Source organism: Entelurus aequoreus, linkage group LG04 (assembly GCF_033978785.1).
Source record: "Entelurus aequoreus isolate RoL-2023_Sb linkage group LG04, RoL_Eaeq_v1.1, whole genome shotgun sequence".
Taxonomy (NCBI): domain Eukaryota; kingdom Metazoa; phylum Chordata; class Actinopteri; order Syngnathiformes; family Syngnathidae; genus Entelurus; species Entelurus aequoreus.
Window position 1 is genome coordinate 8,988,423 of NC_084734.1, and position 25,234 is coordinate 9,013,656.

Consider the following 25,234-nt stretch of genomic DNA (forward strand, 5'->3'; position numbering starts at 1 on the left):
ACATGTTCTATCTACACTTCTGTTAAAATGTAATAATCACTTATTCTTTGAAGACATATAGTGCAAAAACACTAGCCAAAGATCCTCTATATGACAAAACAGGAGTCCTCTGCTGTTTTTTAAGACCTATACTGCAAAAACACTAGACAAAGATCCTTTATATGACAAGACAGGAGCACTATGTTGTTTTTAAAGACCTATACTGCAAAAACACTAGCCAAAGATCCTCTATATGTCAAGACAGGAGCACTCTGCTGCTTTTAAAGACATATACTGCAAAAACACTAGCCAAAGATCCTCTATATGTCAAGACAGGAGCGCTCTGCTGTTTTTGAAGACCTATAGTGCAAAAAAACTAGCCAAAGATCCTCTATTTGACAAGACAGGAGCTCTTTGCTGCTTTTAAAGACCTATACAGCAAAAACACTAGCCAAAGATCCTCTATATGACAAGACAGGAGCTCTCTGCTGTTTTAAATACATATACTGCAAAACACGAGCCAAAGATCCTCTAAATGACAAAACAGGAGCGCTCTTCTGTTTTTAAAGACGTATACTGCAAAAACACTAGCCAAAGATCCTCTATATGACAAGACAAGAGCTCTCTGCTGTTTTAAAGACCTATACTGCAAAAACACGGACCAAAGATCCTCTATATGACCAGTCAGGAGCACTCTGCTGTTTTTGAAGAAATATACTGCAAAAACACTAGACAAAGATCCTCTATATGACAAGACAAGAGCTCTCTGCTGTTTTAAAGACCTATACTGCAAAAACACGGACCAAAGATCCTCTATATGACAAGACAGGAGCGCTCTGCTGTTTTTGAAGACATATACTGCAAAATCACTAGCCAAAGATCCTCTATATGACAAGACAGGGGCACTCTGCTGTTTTTAAAGACCTATACTGCAAAAAAACTAGCCAAAGATCCTCTATATGACAAGACAGGAGCTCTCTGCTGTTTTAAAGACGTATACTGCAAAAAAAACTAGCCAAAGATCCTCTATTTGACAAGACAAGAGCTCTCTGCTGTTTTAAATACATATACTGCAAAACACGAGCCAAAGATCCTCTATATGACAAAACAGGAGGGATCTTCTGTTTTTAAAGACCTATACTGCAAAAACACTAGCCAAAGATCCTCTATATGACCAGACAGGAGTCCTCTGCTGTTTTTTAAGACCTATAGTGCAAAAACACTAGACAAAGATCCTTTATATGACAAGACAAGAGCTCTCTGCTGTTTTTAAAGACCCACACTGCAAAAACACTAGCCAAAGATCCTCTATATGACAAGACAGGAGCCCTCAGCTGTTTTAAAGACATACACTGCAGAAACACTTGCCAAAGATCCTCTATATGACAAGACAAGAGCCCTCAGCTGTTTTAAAGACATACACTGCAGAAACACTTGCCAAAGATCCTCTATATGACAAGACAGGAGCACTCTGCTGTTTTTAAAGACATATACTGCAAAATCACTAGCCAAAGATCCTCTATATGACAAGACGGGAGCGCTGGGCTGTTTTTAAAGACCTATACTGCAAAAACACGAGCCAAAGATCCTCTATATGACAAGACAGGAGCACTCTGCTGTTTTTGAAGACCTATACAGCAAAAAAAAACTAGCCAAAGATCCTCTATATGACAAGACAGGAGCACTATGTTGTTTTTGAAGACCTATACTGCAAAAACACAAGCCAAAGATCCTCTTTTGTTGCGTAATACATCATATCACGTGCATATTGACAGCGAGTGCCCGAGTCACGCCTCTCTCCATTATATCATCTTTGATCTGACAGTGAATGAGACGGTCCGGAATTTATTGCCCTGACTAGAAATGAGCGACACATTTTTTCATCCTCAGATGTCTTTGACTGTGCTAAGTGTTCTAAAGCAGAGTTCAAAAGAGGACAAGGATGATGAAAGTAGAAACTACAAAAGCAGTGAAGTCGTCACGTTGTGTAAAAGCTCAATAAAAAGAGAATACAACAAATCCTTTTCAACTTATATTCAATTGACTAGACTGCAAAGACGAGATATTTCATGTTCACACTGAGAAACTTTGGTATTTTTTGCAAATATTAGCTCCTTTGGAATTTGATGCCCGTGACCTTCCATCCCTCAGGCTGTACTGCATCAACAAGCCACATCAGTGTGTAAAGGATATCACCACATGGCTAAGGAACACTTCAGAAAACCACTGTCAGTAGCTACAGTTGGTCGCTACACCTGTAAGGGCAAGTTCAAACTCTACTATGCAAAGCCAAAGCCATTTATCAACAACACCCAGAAACGCCGTCGGCTTCGCTGGGCCTGAGCTCATCTAAGATGGACTGATGCAAAGTGGAAAAGTGTTCTGTGGTCTGACGAGTCCACATTTCAAATTGTTTTTGGAAACTGTGAAGGCACCATTAATGCTGAAAGGTACATACAGGTTTTGGAACAAAATATTTTGCCATCCAAGCAACGTTATCACGGACGCCCCTGCTTATTTTGTGGCCTGCCTGTAGTCCAGACCTGTCTCCCATTGAAAATGTGTGAAGGCTAAAATATGAGAAGGGAGACTGTTGAACAACTTAAGCTGCACATCAAGCAAGAATGGGAAAGAATTCCACTTCAAAAATGTGTCTCCTCAGTTCCCAAACCTTTACTGAGTGTTGTTAAAAGGAAAGGCCATGTAACACACTGGTAAAAATGCCCTTTTTGCAATGTGTTGCTGCCATTAAATTAAAGATGCTTGCAGGATTATTGATTACTGCGCATGTTTTTTCTAAAAGAAAATGTTTATGTTGATTATATGACCTCAGCAAGGGAACGTCAATACTTTGTTATGTCCAACCCCCCAAATGTCTGTCAGTATACCGTATTTTTCACTTTGTTTTTTTTTTTTTGTTTTTTTTCACTTTGAACCCCGGTACAGCTAATTTATGGATTTTTCTTTGGGGGGGTGGGGGGGGGGGGGGGGCATAATGTTTTGTATTCAACAGATATATATATATATATATATATATATATATATATATATATATATATATATATATATATATATATATATATATATATATATATATATATATATATACATATATATATATATATATATATATATATATATATATATATATATATATATATGTATATATATATGTAAGTGTGGGAAAAAAATCACAAGACTATTTCATCTCTACAGGCCTGTTTCATGAGGGTTTCCTCAATCGTCAGGAAAAAAAAATAAAAAAAATCTCCTGACGATTGAGGAAACCCTCATGAAACAGGCCTGTAGAGATGAAATAGTCTTGTGATTTTTTCCCACACATACATATTACGCTCTACCACGGTATCGAGCACTATTTTTTTAATTTTTTTTGGATAATCTAATTAAGACATATATATATATTTATTTTTTCAGAATACTGCTAATAACATTTTATGATTTATTTTATACCAAAAAATGACCCTTTTCACAATATATTTCATGTGTGTAAAATACCATAATTTTTCTTTAAAAAATTCAATTTCTACGCAATTTTTGTGTAATAACTTTTTTCTCAGAATATTGCATTTTTTATTTCTATTTTCTTCAGAATATAGTTGACTTTAATCCTGTAAAATGGCATAATTCTTATTTTTAATTTGAAACCTTTTCAAATTATTCTGACATACTTCTTGTACAATGACAACGTTTTATTCGCAATATTAACTTTTTTCGGAAAAAAAAACCAAACAAAACTTTTTTCATGGAAAGCTACATACTTTTGTCTTGTAAAATAAGCCATTTGGCTGCCTTTTGGGAGTTGGAGTGTTCAAGGGGCCCTGTTGTGCAAAACCAACTTTTCTTACCTATTGGTGCCTATTTTGGTATATTTGTGATCTGCATAAGTCCCAAAAAAATTTAAATCAAACAATGGAGGCATGACGAAGATACTTATAAAATAATCTTGCCTTCCTTCATACCTTTTGGAATTTTCCCAAAGTCCGAGATAGAGATTTACCCGAAGTGTTTTGCGCGAGTCTGCCATTGTAGTCCTCCCTGTAGTTAGCTCATTCTTTTTCTCCGTCCTCCTGTTGTGGGGCAGACTGGCTCATACATGAACATGCATCCTCCGCTGTTGCCATTTCTAATAGAAATTATCTTACAGTTTGAACTTAATCAGTAGATTCGCTATGGAAGCGCTAAAACTTACAACATGGGTGAGAAGGAGAATACGCCGTTGAAGTCGAGGCACATAAATAAGATATGTTTTTTGACAAAATGGTGACCTCCGCCCGTCCTTGTTTGTGAATGACTGAGCTGTTTTTATACCCAATCATGGCACCCACCTGTTCCCAATTTGCCTGTTCACCTGTGGGATGTTCCAAATAAGTGTTTGATGAGCATTCCTCAACTTTATCAGTATTTATTGCCACCTTTCCCAACTTCTTTGTCACGTGTTGCTGGCATCAAATTCTAAAGTTAATGATTATTTGCAACAAAAAAAAAAAATGTTTATGAGTTTGAACATCAAATATGTTGTCTTTGTAGCATATTCAACTGAATATGGCTTGAAAAGGATTTGCAAATCATTGTATTGCGTTTATATTTACATCTAACTAGGGCTGCAACTAACGATTAATTTGATAATCGATTAATCTGTCGATTATTATTTCGATTAATCGATTAATAATCGGATAAAAGAGACATTTCTATCCTATCCAGTATTTTATTGAAAAAAAACTTATTTTGATTATTGTTTCTCAGCTGTTTGTAAATGTTGCAGTTTATGAATAAAGGTTTATTTAAAAAAAAAAAAAAAATTAAAAAAAAATATTAAAAAAACTCTGCTCATCCAACGAATCGATGACTAAATTAATCGGCAACTATTTTATTAATCGATTAGTCGTCACAGCCCTACATCTAACACAATTTCCCAACTCACATGGAAACGGGGTTTGTGCAAGCTACTGGAAAATGGAGTTAAGCCACGTAGCTTAGCTACATGTAGCTCGTTACTTCACCATCCCGCAGAGAATGTTCCGGATGGAACGGTGCCGCAAATAGCACGAGGTGCTCCCATCATGCACCAGGTACGTGCACGCCTGCAGGGCTCACCTTCATGTCTGCTCCCATGCCAGCTGTAATAAAGTCACCTCATTATAGAACCGCAGTTTAGCGTTATGTCAGTTATGTTTGGGAACTGAGGAATGGAGCTGGAACTTTGGTGCTCATGGACGTTAACCTTGAAGATGATTATTGCTGCTTGACTAAAGAGCTTGTACGGAGGTTGGAGAGATCAGAGGCAGTTCTCTGGGATGACGGCGGTTGTTTTAGTTGATGGATTTTAAGGCGTGTGTGTGTGTGTGTGTGTGTGTGTGTGTGTGTGTGTGTGTGTGTGTGTGTGTGGGTGCGGCCCGGGACTACAGAGGACTTTTCCAAAATAGTCGGTGGAGACGCTTTGATGTGGCTGAGCAGGTAAGGTAGTGTTACAAGCCATCAGCCCGTAATTAGAAATGTTGCCGCTTGTTCTTCTTCCAAAGGCCAAAAAGGGCCACGGGCGCCTGGCGTGTCAAACTCATGACAGGATTTTTAAAAAAAGAAAACAAACATACTATTTTTATTTGAAAGGACCAATCCAGAGCTCAATTTGTCATTCGAACTACAGATTTTTAAAGACTACCGTATTTTTTGGACTATAAGGAGCACTTATTGACAGTGCGCCTTATAACCCGGTGCGCCTAAAGTATGGAATAATTCTGGTTGTGCTTACCAACCTCGAAGCAATTTTATTCGGACCTGCTGGCCCCACTATGGACTGGACTGTCACTATTATGTTAGATCCACTATGGACTGGACTCTCACACTATTATGTTAGATCCACTATGGACTGGACTCTCACACTATTATGTTAGATCCACTATGGACTGGACTCTCACACTATTATGTTAGATCCACTATGGACTGGACTCTCACTATTATGTCAGATCCACAGTGGACTGGACTCTCACACTATTATGTTAGATCCACAATGGACTGGACTCTCACTATTATGTTAGATCCACAATGGACTGGACTCTCACTATTATGTTAGATCCACTATGGACTGGACTCTCACTATTATGTTAGATCCACTATGGACTGGACTCTCACTATTATGCTAGATCCACAATGGACTGGACTCACACTATTATGTTAGATCCACTATGGACTGGACTCTCACTATTATGTTAGATCCACTATGGACTGGACTCTCACTATTATGTTAAATCCACTATGGACTGGACTCTCACTATTATGTTAGATCCACTATGGACTGGACTCTCACTATTATGTTAGATCCACTATGGACTGGACTCTCACTATTATGTTAGATCCACTATGGACTGGACTCTCACACTATTATGTTAGATCCACTATGGACTGGACTCTCACTATTATGTTAGATCCACTATGGACTGGACTCTCACACTATTATGTTAGATCCACTATGGACTGGACTCTCACTATTATGTTAGATCCACTATGGACTGGACTCTCACACTATTATGTTGGGGGGGGGGGGGGGGGGGGGATGAAATGACTGGGACATTTTTCCAAGTTGCACAATTCCCACATTTTTCCACCCATTCAAACCATTTCACCTTCAACATATTCTACTCATCCTGGACATTCAAGCTATTATTTTTTCATGTTAAAAAAAAATTCCAGGAATTCTCAGAATTCCCGTTTTTTCAAACCCTCTTTTCACCCATTTTTCTGTCGACTACTACTCTCACATTTTTCAACCCACTTCAAACGTTTCACCGTCCAAACATTCCTCTTTATCAGGATGAAAAATTCCCGTTCTTCCTGAAATTCCAGGAATTCCGTAATACCATTTCTCAATTAAAAATGTTACTACTTCAACATTTCTCAACCGGTTTGAACAATTCCAACACCAACCATTTCAACTCATGCACAACATTCAAGTCTTTAAACATTTTATAAAAAAAATATAGCTTTTCCCGAAATTTCCCTGAAATTCCCATTGAAATGAATGGGACATTTTTCAAAGTTCCACAATTCCCAACTTTTTTCATCCGATTCAAACCGTTTCAACTTCAAAATATTCAACCGTTCAAAATTGTGTGCTCCCTTTCAACAATTTAAAACAATTCCCGGATTTCCAAAAATTCCCAGTTTTCAGGGAACTATCCATTTTTCAAACTTCCACAATTCCCACATTTTTCAACCGATTCCAACCATTCCACCTTCAACATATTCAACTCATCCTAGATATTCAACCTATCATTTTTCCACGTTCAACAATTTTTCAGGAATTCCTGTTTTTTTTCTAACCCTATGTCCAACCTTTTTTTGTTTGACTATTCCTTTTACATTTTCCATCCCATTTCAACTGTTCCACCGTCAAAACATTTTTCTTAGGACAAAAAACAAAGTTGCTTTAGGGACTAGAAACATTCGCGGTTTTACCGAAATTCCAGGAATTCCGTAATACCGTTTTTCAATTCAACATGTTACTACGTCAACATTTCTTGACCGATTTAAACAATTCCAACACCAACCAATTCAGATCATTTAGGCTCTTAATCTTTTTTAATTTTTTAAAAATTCCCGCTTTTACCAAAATTCCCAAATTTCCAAGTTGCACAAATCCCACATTTTTCCACCACATTTTTCAACCACATTTTTCAACCGATTCAAACCATTCCACCTACAACATATTCTACTCATCCTGGACATTCAAACTATTATTTTTTCAAGTTAAAAAAAATTCCAGGAATTCCCCAAATTCCTGTTTTTTCAAACCCTTTTTTTCACCCATTTTTCTGTCGACTACTCCTCACCATCAATCAATCCCACATTTTTCAACCCACTTCAAACGTTTCACCGTCCAAACATTCCTCTTAATCAAGATGAACAATTCCCGTTTTTTTCCTGAAATTCCAGGAATTACGTAATACCATTTCTCAATCAAAAATTTTACTACTTCAACATTTCTCGACCGATTTGAAAAATTCCAACACCAACCATTTCAACTCATTCAAAATATTCAAAATAACCCTTGTTTGACTATTCCTTTTACATTTTACTTTGGACAAAAAAACAAGTTGGTTTAGAGACTACAAACAATCCTGGTTTTACCGAAATTCCAGGAATTCCGTAATACCATTTCTCAATTCAACATGTTACTACTTCAACATTTCTTGACCGATTTAAACAATTCCAACACCAACCAATTCAGATCATTCAGGACATTCAGGCTCCTAATCTTTTTTTTTTTTTTTTAAATCGCGCTTTTTCCAAAATTCCCAAATTTCCAGTAAGTTCCCATTGAAATGAATGGGACATTTTTCCAAGTTGCACAATTCCCACATTTTTCAACCGATTTAAACCATTTCACCTTCAACATATTCTACTCATCCTGGACATTCAAACTATTATTTTTTCACGTTAAAAAAAATTCCAGGAATTCTCTGAATTCCCGTTTTTTCAAACCCTCTTTTCACCCATTTTTCTGTCGACTACAACTCTCACATTTTTCAACCCACTTCAAACGTTTCCCCGTCCAAACATTCCTCTTAATCAGGATGAAAAATTCCCATTCTTCCTGAAATTCCAGGAATTCCGTAATACCATTTCTCAATTAAAAATGTTACTACTTCAACATTTCTCGACCGGTTTGAACAATTCCAACACCAACCATTTCAACTCATGCACAACATTCAAGTCTTTAAACATTTTATAAAAAAATATAGCTTTTCCCGAAATTTCCCTGAAATTCCCATTGAAATGAATGGGACATTTTTCAAAGTTCCACAATTCCCAACTTTTTTCATCCGATTCAAACAGTTTCAACTTCAAAATATTCAACCGTTCAAAATTGTGTGCTCCCTTTCAACAATTTAAAACAATTCCCGGATTTCCAAAAATTCCCAGTTTTCAGGGAACTATCCATTTTTCAAACTTCCACAATTCCCACATTTTTCAACCGATTCCAACCATTCCACCTTCAACATATTCAACTCATCCTAGATATTCAACCTACCATTTTTCCACGTTCAACAAATTTCCAGGAATTTCTGTTTTTTTTCTAACCCTATGTCCAACCTTTTTTTGTTTGACTATTCCTTTTACATTTTCCATCCCATTTCAACTGTTCCACCGTCAAAACATTTTTCTTAGGACAAAAAACAAAGTTGCTTTAGGGACTAGAAACATTCGCGGTTTTACCGAAATTCCAGGAATTCCGTAAAACCGTTTTTCAATTCAACATGTTACTACGTCAACATTTCTTGACCGATTTAAACAATTCCAACACCAACCAATTCAGATCATTCAGGACATTCAGGCTCTTAATCTTTTTTAATTTTTAAAAAATTCCTGCTTTTACCAAAATTCCCAAATTTCCAAGTTGCACAAATCCCACATTTTTCCACCACATTTTTCAACCACATTTTTCAACCGATTCAAACCATTCTACCTTCAACATATTCTACTCATCCTGGACATTCAAACTATTATTTTTTCAAGTTAAAAAAAATTCCAGGAATTCCCAAAATTCCTGTTTTTTCAAACCCTTTTTTTCACCCATTTTTCTGTCGACTACACCTCACCATCAATCAATCCCACATTTTTCAACCCACTTCAAACGTTTCACCGTCCAAACATTCCTCTTAATCAGGATGAAAAATTCCCGTTTTTTCCTGAAATTCCAGGAATTACGTAATACCATTTCCCAATCAAAAATTTTACTACTTCAACATTTCTCGACCGATTTGAAAAATTCCAACACCAACCATTTCAACTCATTCAAAATATTCAAAATAACCCTTGTTTGACTATTCCTTTTACATTTTACTTTGGACAAAAAAACAAGTTGGTTTAGAGACTACAAACAATCCTGGTTTTACCGAAATTCCAGGAATTCCGTAAAACCGTTTCTCAATTCAACATGTTACTACTTCAACATTTCTTGACCGATTTAAACAATTCCAACACCAACCAATTCAGATCATTCAGGACATTCAGGCTCCTAATCTTTTTTTTTTTTTAAATCCCGCTTTTCCCAAAATTCCCAAATTTCCAGGAAGTTCCCATTGAAATGAATGGGACATTTTTCCAAGTTGCACAATTCCCACATTTTTCAACCGATTCAAACCATTTCACCTTCAACATATTCTACTCATCCTGGACATTCAAACTATTATTTTTTCACGTTAAATTTTTTTTCCAGGAATTCTCAGAATTCCCGTTTTTTTCAAACCCTCTTTTCACCCATTTTTCTGTCGACTACAACTCTCACATTTTTCAACCCACTTCAACCGTTTCACTGTCCAAACATTCCTCTTAATCAGGACGAAAAATTCCCGAAATTCCAGGAATTCTGTAATACCATTTCTCAATTAAAAATGTTACTTTAACATTTCTCGACCGATTTGAAAAATTCCAACACCAACCATTTCAACTCATTCAAAATATTAAAAATAACCCTTGTTTGACTATTCCTTTTACATTTTTCTTTGGACAAAAAAAGAAGTTGGTTTAGGAACTAGAAATATTCCTGGTTTTCCCGAAATTCCAGGAATTCCATAATACCATTTCTCAATTAAAAAACTGTTACTGCTTCAACATTTCTTGACTGATTTAAACAATTCCAACACCAACCAATTCAGCTCATTTAGGACATTCGGGCTCCTAATCTTTTTTTTTTTAAATCCGCTTTTCCCAAAATGTGAACATTTCCAGGAAGTTCCCATTGAAATTATTGGGACATTTTTCCAAGTTGCACAATTTCCACAGTTTTCAACCAATTCAAACCATTTCACCTTCAACATATTCTACTCATACTGGACATTCAAACTATTATTTTTTCAAGTTAAAAAAAAATTCCAGGAATTCCCAGAATTCCCGTTTTTTCACCCATTTTTCTGTCGACTACTCCTCCCACATTTTTCAACCCACTTCAACCGTTTCACCGTCCAAACATTCCTCTTAATCAGGATGAGAAATTCCCGGCTTTACCAAAATTCCAGGAATTCCATAGTACCATTTCTCAATTAAAAATGTTACTACTTAAACATTTCTCGACCGATTTGAACAATTCCAACACCAACCATTTCAACTCATTCAGAACATTCAAGTCTTTAAACATTTTCCCAAAAATATAGCTTTTCCCGAAATTCCCAAATGTCCATGAAATTCCCATTGAAACGAATGGGACATTTTTCAAAGTTCCACAATTCCCACATTTGTCAACCAATTCCAACCATTCCACCTTCAACATATTCAACTCATCCTAGATATTCAACCTACCATTTTTCCCAGTTCCACAAATTTCCAGGAATTCCTGTTTTTTTTCTAACCCTATGTCCAACCTTTTTTCGTTGGACTATTCCTTTTACATTTTGCATCCCATTTCAACTGTTCCACTGTCAAAATATATTTTTTAGGACAAAAAACCAAGTTGGTTTAGGGACTAGAAACATTCCCGGTTTTCCCGAAATTCCAGGAATTCCGTAATACCATTTCTCAATTCAACATGTTACTACTTCAACATTTCTTGACCGATTTAAACAATTCCAACACCAACCAATTCAGCTCATTTAGGACATCCATGCTCCTAATCATTTTCCCCCCCAAAAAATCAGCTTTTCCAAAAATTCCCATTGAAATGAATGGGCCATTTTTCCAAGTTGCACAATTCCCACATTTTTCAACCTATTCAAACCATTTCACCTTCAACATATTCTACTCATCCTGGACATTCAAACTATTATTTTTTCACGTTAAAAAAAAATTCCAGGAATTCTCAGAATCCCCGTTTTTTCAAACCCTCTTTTCACCCATTTTTCTGTCGACTACAACTCTCACATTTTTCAACCCACTTCAACCGTTTCACTGTCCAAAAATTCCTCTTAATCCCGAAATTCCAACAATTCTGTAATACCATTTCTCAATTAAAAATGTTATTTTAACATTTCTCGACCGATTTGAAAAATTCCAACACCAACCATTTCAACTCATTCAAAATATTCAAAATAACCCTTGTTTGACTATTCCTTTTACATTTTTCTTTGGACAAAAAAACAAGTTGGTTTAGAGACTACAAACAATCCTGGTTTTACCGAAATTCCAGGAATTCCATAATACCATTCCTCAATTAAAAAACTGTTAGTGCTTCAACATTTCTTGACTGATTTAAACAATTCCAACACCAACCAATTCAGCTCATTCAGGACATTCATGCTCCTAATAATTAAAAAAATATACACTACCGTTCAAAAGTTTGGGGTCACATTGAAATGTCCTTATTTTTGAAGGAAAAGCACTGTAATTTTCAATGAAGATAACTTTAAACTAGTCTTAACTTTAAAGAAATACACTCTATACATTGCTAATGTGGTAAATGACTATGCTAGCTGCAAATGTCTGGTTTTTGGTGCAATATCTACAAAGGTGTATAGAGACCCATTTCCAGCAACTATCACTCCAGTGTTCTAATGGTACAATGTGTTTGCTCATTGGCTCAGAAGGCTAATTGATGATTAGAAAACCCTTGTGCAATCATGTTCACACATCTGAAAACAGTTTAGCTCGTTACAGAAGCAACAAAACTGACCTTCCTTTGAGCAGATTGAGTTTCTGGAGCATCACATTTGTGGGGTCAATTAAACGCTCAAAATGGCCAGAAAAAGAGAACTTTCATCTGAAACTCGACAGTCTATTGTTGTTCTTAGAAATGAAGGCTCAAACACAAAATTGTTTGGGTGACCCCAAACTTTTGAACGGTAGTGTAAATCTGCTTTTCCCAAAATTCCCATTGAAATGAATGGGCCATTTTTCCAAGTTGCACAATTCCCACATTTTTCAACCTATTCAAACCATTCCAACATCAACACATTCCACTCATCCTGGACATCCAAACCAACACTTTCCCAAGTTCCAAACCGAATTCCGGTTTTCCTGGAAATTCAAACCCTTCAACATTCAAACCAGTTCAGTTCAACTTCAGCATTGGAGCGTTCACACGCACTTCCTTCAGGAATTGCCTCATCTAGTATATTTTGTCATTTTTTTTTCTCATATAAAGACAGTTTTGCTTGAATATATTTGTATTCATTTGTTGACAAATACGTGCAGATTCCTGGAAAAGCCTGTTTAGGGTTGGCTGTCAATTAGTCAACATTGAACTGTGAAAAGGTCACGGCTTGAACAATGAAATATTTCTGTTAGTTTAAGCTGTTCGCCGTGCGACCTGCCAGGCCGTCATGGCGGACACATGAAAGGAACGGGACGAGGGTCAGAGGAGCGGGAGCGTTGTGGGGCTAATGGGGGTTAATTGTCTGCTGTTATTTTGACTGCAGGCGTAGGAGCGATGATAAGCGTTTGAAGGGAGAGTGACGCAAGACGCCAGGCCCGGGGTGTGTCAGTCAGACACGGAGAATAGAGCCGGCCGGGTCGCACAACAAAACCCTCTAAAAAAAAAAGTTGTGCAATGCTTAATTCACGCCTGTTAAATCGTAATGACTCGCATGCATCACTGAAGGGTGAAAAAGGACGACAGAGACAGTGTGTGTGTGTGTGTGTGTGTGTGTGTGTGTGTGCACTTGTCTCACCATCCTTGTGTGGACATACACTTGATAAACCACCCTTTCTGTGAGGATCTTTGGACTTGTGAGGACATTTGCCTGGTCCTCACAACTACAAAAGTAAACTTTTTTTTTTAACTTTGTGTGTTTTGCATTCTGAAGTGAGGTTGCAACTAGGGATGTCCGAAACTGGGTATAACACATGGCACACTGACAAAGCTTAACCTATTGTTACTATAACAATCTACAAGGTTAAGGTTGCTTCTCTTTCTTCCCCTCCATTTTTCTGCATTCTTTCGTATCTCAAGTTATCATTACGTATATGTATTGTTGCATTTGAACAATTGTATTGTTGATAATAAAGGTAAAGTACTGGTATTGTTTATTATCAATAGCACTATTTCTATTGGTATTCATATTGCTCCATTTTTAGTGTAATAATGCTCATTGTCATTTCTGTATTTTTTATTTTTTTTTAAATTTTCGCTAACTGCTTATTTGCTATTACTTTTACCATCATATTTGTACATGTCGTATTTGCTGATGTTGCTCTGTTGTTGTTGTTGTTGTGTTTGCTGTTGTTGTCTCTCTGTCTAATCCCCCTCTTGTCCCCACAATTCCCCCCTCTGTCTTCCTTTTTCTCTCTTTCTATCCCCTCCTGCTCCGGCCCGGCTGCACCAAATGATAATATAAATACATTTAATAAAGTCAAAATACAAGTAAGGCAACAAGAGAAGTATCCTACACTTCTCTTTTGTAAAGTAAATCTGAACAGCCGATATGGGCATCTACATCTGCTATATGATTTGCCCGAGAAGCTGGGCAGGACATTATAAAAAAAAAAAAAAAAAAAAAAAAAAAAAGGGATGTCCGATAAATGCTTTAAAATGTAATATCGGACATTATCGGTATCGTTTTTTTAATTATCGGTATCGTTTTTTGTTGTTGTTGTTGTTTTTTTTGTTTTTGTTTTTATTAAATCAACATAAAAAACACAAGATACACATACAATTAGTGCACCAACCCAAAAAACCTCCCTCCCCCATTTACACTCATCCACACAAAAGGGTTGTATCTTTTTTGTTATTAATATTCTGCTTCCTACATTATATATCAATATATATCAATACAGTCTGCAAGGGATACAGTCAGTAAGCACACATGATTGTGCGTGCTGCTGCTCCACTAATAGTACTAACCTTTAACAGTTAATTTTACTCATTTTCATTCATTACTAGTTTCTATGTAACTGTTTTTATATTGTTTTACTTTCTTTTTTATTCAAGAAAAAGTTTTTAATTTAGTTATCTTATTTTATTATTTTTTTTTTTAAAAAAGTACCTTATCTTCACCATACCTGGTTGTCCAAATTAGGCATAATAATGTGTTAATTCCACGACTGCATATATCGGTTGATATCGGTATCGGTTGATATCGGTATCGGTAATTAAAGAGTTGGACAATATCGGAATATTGGATATCGGCAAAAAGCCATTATCTGACATCCCTAGTTGCAACTCTCTACTCCCATCTAGGGCTAGATGTATATTTTTTCATCATTCTAGCTATAGTGGAAAGGGGGGCCCTCACAACCCACTAACCAAACGTGGGTCCACACAAAGTAGGAAAGACATGTATGTGTGTGTGTGTGAGTAGAAAGCAGGACAAGAGTGCAGTAAGATGAACATGCCGTTCCTTGAAAACCACCATTCAGCTTCAATTTTCTCAGTTTGAAAGCAGAGCTGCACCGTCCCCTCTGAAACACACATTAGTTCTGCACACTGTCGACATTTTGCTTGACGTCGGCCATGTTTCGCAAGCGATCCAACTCCGTTTTTACTCACACGTGCTTATAGGTGCCTTGCACGCGTGCACAGAATTTCGTGCTGATCCGGCAAAAGCAGGGGCGTCTAAGTCGTTTTAGGTCAGGGGCCGCATGGAGGAAAATGTGCGCAAACATCGGGCCGGACTATTGCAATCGTGGCGTTAAAACGCAAAGATAAAGACAACTTCAGATTGTTTTCTTTGTCTTGCTTTGGCCAAAAATAGAACAAACACAGTCTGAAAATATTACAATAAAAAAATATGGGGAAAAAATTACCAGCAGCGGTAAAGTTTAGATCCATGAAGGGAAGAAGAAAGTGAATAGAATAGAATAGGAAGTACTTTATTGATCCCTGGGGGAAATTCAGCACCACAGTTCGCTCACAATAGACAATAAACACTTAGGTATTTTTCACATGTGAATAGTATAAATACAGTGTATTATACACAAATATTCACATGTGAATAATGATGTATAATAGACTGTATTAATACTTTTCACATGCAAAAAATACCTGTCTATTATACAGCATTATTCACATGTGAGTAATATAAATACAGTCTACTATACAGCATTATTCACATGTGGATATTATAAATACAGTCTATTATACAGTATTATTCACATGTGAATAACACAAATATAGTCTATTTTACAGCATTATTCACACGTGAATAATATAAATACAGTCTACTATACAGCATTATTCACATGTGAATAATATAAATACAGTCTATTATACAGCATTATTCACATGTGAATAATATAAATACAGTCTATTATACAGCATTATTCACATGTGAATAATATAAATACAGTCTATTTTACAGCAATATTCGAACGTGAATAATATAAATACAGTCTACTATACAGCATTATTCACATGTGAATAATATAAATACAGTCTATTTTACAGCAATATTCGAACGTGAATAATATAAATACAGTCTACTATACAGCATTATTCACATGTGAATAACATAAATACAGTCTATTATACAGCATTATTCACATGTGAATAACATAAATACAGTCCATTATACAGCATTATTCACATGTAAATAATATAAATACAGTCTATTATACAGCATTATTCACATGTGAATAACATAAATACAGTCTATTTTACAGCATTATTCACATGTGAATAATATAAATACAGTCTATTATACAGCATTATTCACATGTGAATAATATAAATACAGTCTATTATACAGCATTATTCACATGTGAATAACATAAACACAGTCTATTATATAGCATTATTTACATGTGAATAATATAAATACAGTCTATTATACAACATTATTCACATGTGAGTAATATTAATACATTATACATTTACAGTACAAGTACAGTCAAAAGGAACATATGCATCATACAGTCTGATGGCTGTCGGTATGAAGGATCACTAGCTGACAACGATGGCTTTAATCTCTAATCGCTAATTGCTAGATGACATTCAGAGTGCTAATCGCTAGCTATCTTAAATGCTAACATAAATATAATAATATAATTATTATATATACATAATAATAAAATAATGCATTTATTCATGTCATTATTTTCTCACATTTAACTACATGACACGGTTGGCTCAATGTTCATGTAGAAGTAAAGATATTTATTTAAAAAAAAAAAAAATTAAATTTACAACAAATTTGTCTGTGTGAGAAATTTCAAGTTCATACCACTTATGGGGTGTAAACACAGCGCCCCCATGTGTCTTACAAATAATAGCACAGCAGGGGTGCATGTTGTGCACACACACCTCCCCCAGTAGAAGTGTTGTCTTATGCACAAACAAAACCTAAATATTGTCCTGATGAACCCAAATAAAACATTTTTTTAGGAAGGTGCACGTGTGTTGGTGAACACGGACGCCATTTGTCATGTTGGTGAACACGGACGCCATTTGTCATGTTGGTGAACACGGACGCCATTTGTCCGACAAGCTGTTAAGTGAAGTTTTATTAGAAGCCAGCGTAAACCCCTGGGAACCCTAAAAAAAAAAAAAAGAGCTTTATTGGCTGCACTGGCAGTGTGTAAACAGAAAGAGGCCATCGCCATGGCAACCAGGAAGTACACCAGGAAATGATAAGAGAGAGCGAGAAAATATGAGCGTAAACAATGACGGCGTAAGTTTGGAATTTTATTTATAGGGAATAGTTCTTTCAAAATCAACACGTTGGGAGAAGAATTGCTGAGATGATCTCATTAAAAGTTATGATTGTAGGGTTGTACTGGTACTAGTATATACCAATCAATCATATACCGGTACTAGTATATACCAATCAATCACATACCGGTACTAGTATAGTATATACCAATCAATCACATACCGGTACTAGCATAGTATATACCAATCAATCATATACCGGTACTAGTATAGTATATACCAATCAATCATATACCGGTACTAGTATAGTATATACCAATCAATCACATACCGGTACTAGTATAGTATATACCAATCAATCATATACCGGTACTAGTAGAGTATATACCAATCAATCATATACCGGTACTAGTATAGTATATACCAATCAATCACATACCGGTACTAGTATAGTATATACCAATCAATCATATACCGGTACTAGTATAGTATATACCAATCAATCATATACCGGTACTAGTATAGTATATACCAATCAATCATATACCGGTACTAGTATAGTATATACTAATCAATCACATACGGGTACTAGTATAGTATATACCAATCAATCATATACCTGTACTAGTATAGTATATACCAATCAATCATATACCGGTACTAGTAGTACCGGTATATGATTGATTGGTATATACTATACTAAGTATAGTATATACCAATCAATCATATACCGGTATTGGTATAGTATATACTAATCAATCATATACCGGTACTAGTATAGTATATACTAATCAATCATATACCGGTACTAGTATAGTATATACCAATCAATCTCTAGGGGAGACCGGATGCAATAGACGTCGAGTGGGTTTGACATAATAGTGAGAGTCCAGTCCATAGTGGATCTAACATAATAGTGTGAGAGTCCAGTCCATAGTGGATCTAACATAATAGTGAGAGTCCAGTCCATAGTGGATCTAACATAATAGTGTGAGAGTCCAGTCCATAGTGGATCTAACATAACAGTGTGAGAGTCCAGTCCATAGTGGATCTAACATACTAGTGAGACTCCAGTCCATAGTGGATCTAACATAATAGTGTGACAGTTCAGTCCATAGTGGATCTAACATAATAGTGAGAGTCCAGTCCATAGTGGATCTAACATAATAGTGTGAGAGTCCAGTCTATAGTGGATCTAACATAATAGTGAGACTCCAGTCCATAGTGGATCTAACATAATAGTGAGACTCCAGTCCATAGTGGATCTAACATAATAGTGTGACAGTTCAGTCCATAGTGGATCTAACCTAATAGTGAGAATCCAACATAATAGTGAGAGTCCAGTCCATAGTGGATCTAACATAATAGTGAGAGTCCAGTCCATAGTGGATCCAACATAATAGTGAGAGTCCAGTCCATAGTGGATCTAACATAATAGTGAGAGTCCAGTCCATAGTGGGGCCAGCAGGAGACCATCTCGAGCGGAGACGGGTCAACCGGTCCCCAACCGATGCACAGGCGAGCGGTCCATCAAAAGGTATCGAAAAGTATTTAAAAACATACCGGTACCGGTACCAGAATATTGGTATCGGGACAACCCTAGGCCAAACTGTGGTTTAAAATAAAGCCAATAATGAAATTTTTTGCGGTCCCCTTTATTTAGAAAAGTTTGAAAAAGCGACCCCAAAAGGGACAAGCGGTAGAAAATGGATGGATGGATGAAAAAGTATCGATACACATTTTTGGTACCGGTACCAAAATACGGGACAACACTTGCGATTAACGGATCTTTTGTATGCGTCCTCTCTACGTAGCCACGGTCCATCAAAGCCACCGCGTCTTCCTGTTGGCTGTTGCCATGGCGACGGCCGTGCGCTGGTCCCACGGCCTGGCCAGCGAGAGGAGCTCCATCGAGCGCACGTACGAGCTGACCAAGTATCTGGAGTACCAGCTGAAGGAGATCAAAGACGTCTACGTGAGTTGTCTACTTGTATTTCCACATGTGTGCAACGGAGAGTCCGTAGGAAGTTGGGTTTTTTTTAGACGGGTGTACTTAATTGGCGTTTAAAACAGTTATAAACAGACCGGGCTTTCTGCTACGCCGCTCTCAGTCTGTGGAACGCTCTCCCTGACCACCTGAGGGCACCACAGACTGTGGATGCTTTTAAAAAAGGCTTAAAAGCCCTTCTTTTTTTTTTAAAAAAAGCCTTTTTTTAGATATATGCATACTAGTTATAGCTATTTGGCTGTTCTAGTTTTTATTTTTATTTATTTCTTTATTATCTTTTTTAAAATTTTAATACACTGTAGCACTTTGAGACTGTTTACTCAATATAAAGTGTTTTTTTTACAAATAAAATCTCTTATTATTATTATTATTATTATATTCTTCAAGTATGCAGAAGGAGACGTTGTTACGTCCAAGCAACTTTGAACAAACATTTCACATTTGGAAGCAATTTGACTTTAATGTGGGGAAAATGTAAACCGTTAAAATGTTCTGATTTATGTTCTGTCCAATCTAATCAGACTAGGTTGTCATTTGTTTACGTGAAATAAACAAAAATGATAAATATACAAAAACCCAAAAGAGGTGAAGTTGTCACGTTGTGTAAATGGTACATAAAAAGAGAATACAATGATTTGCATATATATATATATATATATATATATATATATATATATATATATATATATATATATATATATATATATATATATATATATATATATATATATATATATATATATATATAAATATATATATATATATATATATATATATAAATATATATATATTTATATATATATATATATTTAAAAAAAAAAAATATATATATATATATATATATATATATGTATATGTATATAAATATATATATATATATATATGTATATGTATATAAATATATATATATATATATATACAAATATATATATATATATATAAATATATATATATATATATATATATATTTATATATTTATATATATATATATATATATATATATATATATATATATATATATATATATATATATATATATCGATGGGAAAATGCATTTTTAGAGAATATGATTTGCATGAGCGGCTCGGAGACATTGAGAGTAACAAGCGGTAGAAAATGGATTAAAAAGGACAGATTTAAAAAACTAATAATTAAAAAAAATAATTAACATAAAATTTATCTTGGGGCTTTCCGCGGGCCGGATTTTGGACGCTGGGCCGTAGTTTGGGGGCCCCTGATTGTCACATCAAAACTACGAATGAACACATGTGGAGTTATGTACTTCACAAAAAAAGGTGAAATAACTGGAAACATATTTTGTATTCTAATTTCTTCAAAATAGCCCACCCTTTGCTCCGATTAATGCTTTGCACACTCTTGGCATTCTCTCCATGAGCTTCAAGAGGTAGTTACCTGAAATGGTTTTCCAACCTCTTGAAGCTCATGGAGAGAATGCCTAGAGTGTGCAAAGCAGTAATCAGAGCCAAAGGTGGCTATTTTGAAGAAACTAGAATATAAAACATGTTTTCAGTTATTTCACCTTTTTTTTGTGAAGTACATAACTCCACATGTGTTCATTCATAGTTTTGATGTGACAATCTACAATGTAAATAGTCATGTAAATAAAGATTGAATGAGAAGGTGTGTCCAAACTTTTGGCCTGTACTGTGTATTAGTAAATAAACAACTGAAGGACAAATGAGAAACAATAAATGCCTCACCCGGTACTCGCTGCAGTTGAGTACAATCCCACATGGCCACTTTTTCTGACGATCTCAAACATTTGGAGACACTTTTTGGGCCGCGTCTTCAAACAATGGACGCACTTTGTTTTTTGGCGACCCTCCTGTGTGACCTTGTTAGAACATCTGTTCGAGAAAAAGTACTTGAAATTTCACGTGACTGAATCTGTGTGTGTGTGTGTGTGTGTGTGTGTGTGTGTGTGTGTGTGTGTGTGTGTGTGTGTGTGTGTGTGTGTGTGTGTGTGTGTTCTGGCAATGCTTACTTAATGGGGACATCGCTCTGTTTACACAGTCACCTTTAGGGTACCTCTGACGGTATGGGGGCAAAAAAACAGGTCCCCTAAAGGGAAACCTTTTTAAATGATAGTCAGATCCATTCTGAAGATGCCTACGTGGTTTTTAACCTTTGGCCCATAAAACATGTTTACTGGTTAGTTTGAGTGTGTATGGAGCCCCTCAAGGGACATGGGGGATCTTTTTTTTAAATAATTTTTTTTAATAATTTTTTTTTTTAGACATGTATCTCGTGCGCACGAGAAACTATCTCGTGCGCACAATAAACTTTTTATAAAGTTATAAAAAAAAATTATAAATTTTATAATTTATTTTAATTTTAATTTTTTAGACATGTATATCGTGCGCACGAGATACAAAAAAAATAAATTATAAATTTTTTTTATTTTTTTTTAGACGTGCGCACGAGAAACTTTCTCGTGCGCACGAGATACATGTCTAAAAAAAAAAAAATACATTTTTTTATTTTTTTTATAACTTTATAAAAAGCGCACGAGAAAGTTTCTCGTGCGCTTTCTCGAGATACATGTCTAAAAAATTTTTTAAAAATAAAACAATTATAAAAATTTTAAGCTTTGGCCCATAAAACATGTTTACTGGTTAGTTTGAGTGTGTACGGAGCCCCTCAAGGGACATGGGGGATCTTTTTTTTTTATATAATTATTATTTTTTATTTTTTTTAGACATGTATCTCGTTCGCACGAAAAACTATCTCGTGCGCACAGGAAACTTTTTATAAAGTTATGAAAAAATATATATATATTTTTTATTTTTTTAGACATGTATCTCGTGCGCACGAGATACAACATTTTTTTTTTATAAATTATTTATTTATTTATTTTTTGACATGTATCTCGTGCGCACGAGAAAGTTTCTCGTGCGCACGAGATACATGTTTAAAAAAATAATAAATAAAATAAAATTATAATTTTTTTAATTTTTTTTTATAACTTTATAAAAAGCGAGATACATGTCTAAAAAAAAAAATAAAAAAAATAAAACAATTATAAAAAATAACATTTCCCCCATGTCCCTCTAGGGGCTCTGTAAGTACGAGATATTTGCACATTTTCCCTTTTTTTTTTTTTTAGACATGTATCTCGTGCGCACAAGAAACTTTTTATAAAGTTATAAAAAAAAAATTAAAAAATTGTATAATTTATTTTAATTTAATTTTTTTAGACATGTATCTCGTGCGCATGAGATACAAAAAAAATAAATTATAAATTATTATTATTATTTTTTTAGACATGAATCTCTTGAGATACATGTCTAAAAAAAATAAAAATAAAATAAAATGATTATTATCTTTTTTTTTTTATAACTTTATAAAAAGCGCACAAAAAAGTTTCTCGGGATACATGTCTAAAAATAAAAAAATAAATAAAACAATTATAAAAAATAACATTTCCCCCATGTCCCTTTAGGGGCTCCGTAAGTACGAGACATTTGCACATTTTCCCTTTTTTTTTTTTTTTTTAAATGGTCCTCAGTAGTCCGTACAAATTTGTGTGAATTATGCAAAATTATTTAAATTTGGTCCCCATGAACCATATTAAGTATTTTTCCCCAGGGTCCCCAGTAAGAATGATCAGCACATTACTTCATCAATCCAGAGATTTCAAGACGTGTATGAGCTAACTGGGTGTCAGGTTCAAACACTGATGGCATCTATTAATCAGACAAGAAGCAAGGAATCATGCAGAGACAGAGTTCAATTTAGCTCATGAGGAGAACGCATGGCACTGCACCCTTAGTCACAGTCTCGCCCTATGCTCTAAGGTTCAGCTCCTGCGTCCCTCTATTTCTATTATTCAGGAGTTCCACAGTCAACAACACTAAGGCCGCCTCTAAAAGGAGTGGTCACATATATTAAGCAAAGCAGGTCCAGGACGCACAATACGTGATGGAATGTGCTGGGGGCTTTGTGATTTTGGCTTGTCCCCGCTTCGTCTGTATTATTGTAACACTGGGCAGTGGCCATTTTACCTCATTTTCTTTATGCCTCCACAACCTGTAGAGAGGCTGGTCCCCACAAGTCATGATCAAAAACTTGGTCCCCATTCCAAATGATAACCAGTATGTGTGTGTGTGTGTGTGTCCTCCCAGTTGACGTATCTGGGCGCCCCGTTCAACGAGAAAGACTTCTCCCCTCCGAGACCCAACAGCAGCGCTCTCTCCCTGCCCAGTGCCGCCACCCGCCTGGAACTGTGGCACGGCCTGGAGAACCAAGCCCGGCTGGCCCAGAACCAGAAGGCCTACTCGGTCCTGCTGGCGGCGGTGAGGGAGCTGGCTCGCTCCACCCTCTGCCCCTCCCTCCGCACCTCCCTGCTGCACTTCTGCATCGGCCTGGACGGCCTTCTGGGCTCCATATCGGCGCTGATGACCACCCTGGGCTACGCCCTCCCTCCGTCGTTAAACCCCGCCGACCAGTACCCTCAGAGCGGGTTGGAGGGAGACCACCCGGCCCCGCTGGTCAGCAGGAGCTCGTCCAGGACCAGGACCAGGACCAGGACGGAAAGACGGAGCGATGCGAGGGAGGTCCGGGGGGAGGACGTGAAGAGAAGGAAGGCGGCCGCAGCTGCTGGAAGGAGCGGCGGGTCCGGGGAGAAGAGGAGGAGAGGGAGGCGGGATGAAGCGGAGACTTGGATGGAGGAAGAGGAAGCAGGAGGCGGGAGGAGGCGCTTGCTGAGCATCAGCGAGGATGAAGAAGAAGGCTACACTTACAACGTGGACACGCTCAGAGAGGAGGACGGCGGGAGCATTTTGTCCCACCTTCATCACCGACCTCCTCGCTCCCTCCTTTTCACGCCCACACTGCAGCCGCCGTCATTCGCCCTCGCCCTCCTCCACCGGGAGGGCCGCGCCCTGTCGCCGTCCTCGCCCTCCTCCACCTCCGTGCTCCTCGCCGTGCGGCCCGCCATGAACGACTTTGCCCGCAAGGTGGAGGGCTTCTGGGTGCTGCGCGAGCTGCAGAGCTGGCTGTGGAGGTCGGCCAAGGACTTCAACCGCCTGAAGAGGAGGCTCCGAGGCTGAGGGACAACACGGCCGTTGACACTTTTTTGCACTAAGGATGGATGTTTGACTCGAACCCTCGATTGGCCCCAGTGTGCACTGCACACCACGTCGGATTGTGTGGCCCTCAGGTGACACAGATCCGATTTTTTGGGGGGGCTACACTCCAAATCTGATCTTTTGGCATCGGATTCAGGCCACATCAGGAGGTGGTCCTGAATCCCATCTTTTCTGATGTGACTTCAGTCTAAACCAGGCCTGGGCAATTATTTTGACTCGGGGGGCCAAATTTAGAGAAAAAAATGTGTCTGCCAACCCTCCCGATTTTGCCGGGAGACTCCCGAATTTCAGTGCCCCTCCCGGAAATCTCCCGGGGGCAAACCATTCTCCCGAATTTCTCCCGATTTCCAATATTGGCACTGCCTTTAAAGGCCTACTGAAATGATTTTTTTTTTATTTAAACGGGAATAGCAGATCCATTCTATGTGTCATACTTGATCATTTCGCGATATTGCCATATTTTTGCTGATAGGATTTAATAGTGAAAATCGACGATAAAGTTCGCAACTTTTGCTCGCTGATAAAAAAAAAGCCTTGCCTGTACCGGAAGTAGCGTGACGTCACCGGAGCTAGTATTCCTCACAATTCCCCGTTGTTTA

General features: G+C 36.9%; 1 protein-coding gene across 1 annotated transcript in view; it reads left to right on the forward strand.

Moving 5' to 3' along the window:
* clcf1 (cardiotrophin-like cytokine factor 1) overlaps nucleotides 1-24,596 on the forward strand; it is a 44,212-nt gene extending 19,616 nt beyond the window's left edge. Inside the window, exons 2-3 of the mRNA XM_062043930.1 lie at nucleotides 19,330-19,490; nucleotides 23,670-24,596. Coding sequence (XP_061899914.1) covers nucleotides 19,330-19,490; nucleotides 23,670-24,596 — 1,088 coding nt within the window. The remainder of the gene's footprint in view (nucleotides 1-19,329; nucleotides 19,491-23,669) is intronic.
* The last annotated feature ends 638 nt before the right edge of the window (nucleotides 24,597-25,234 follow it).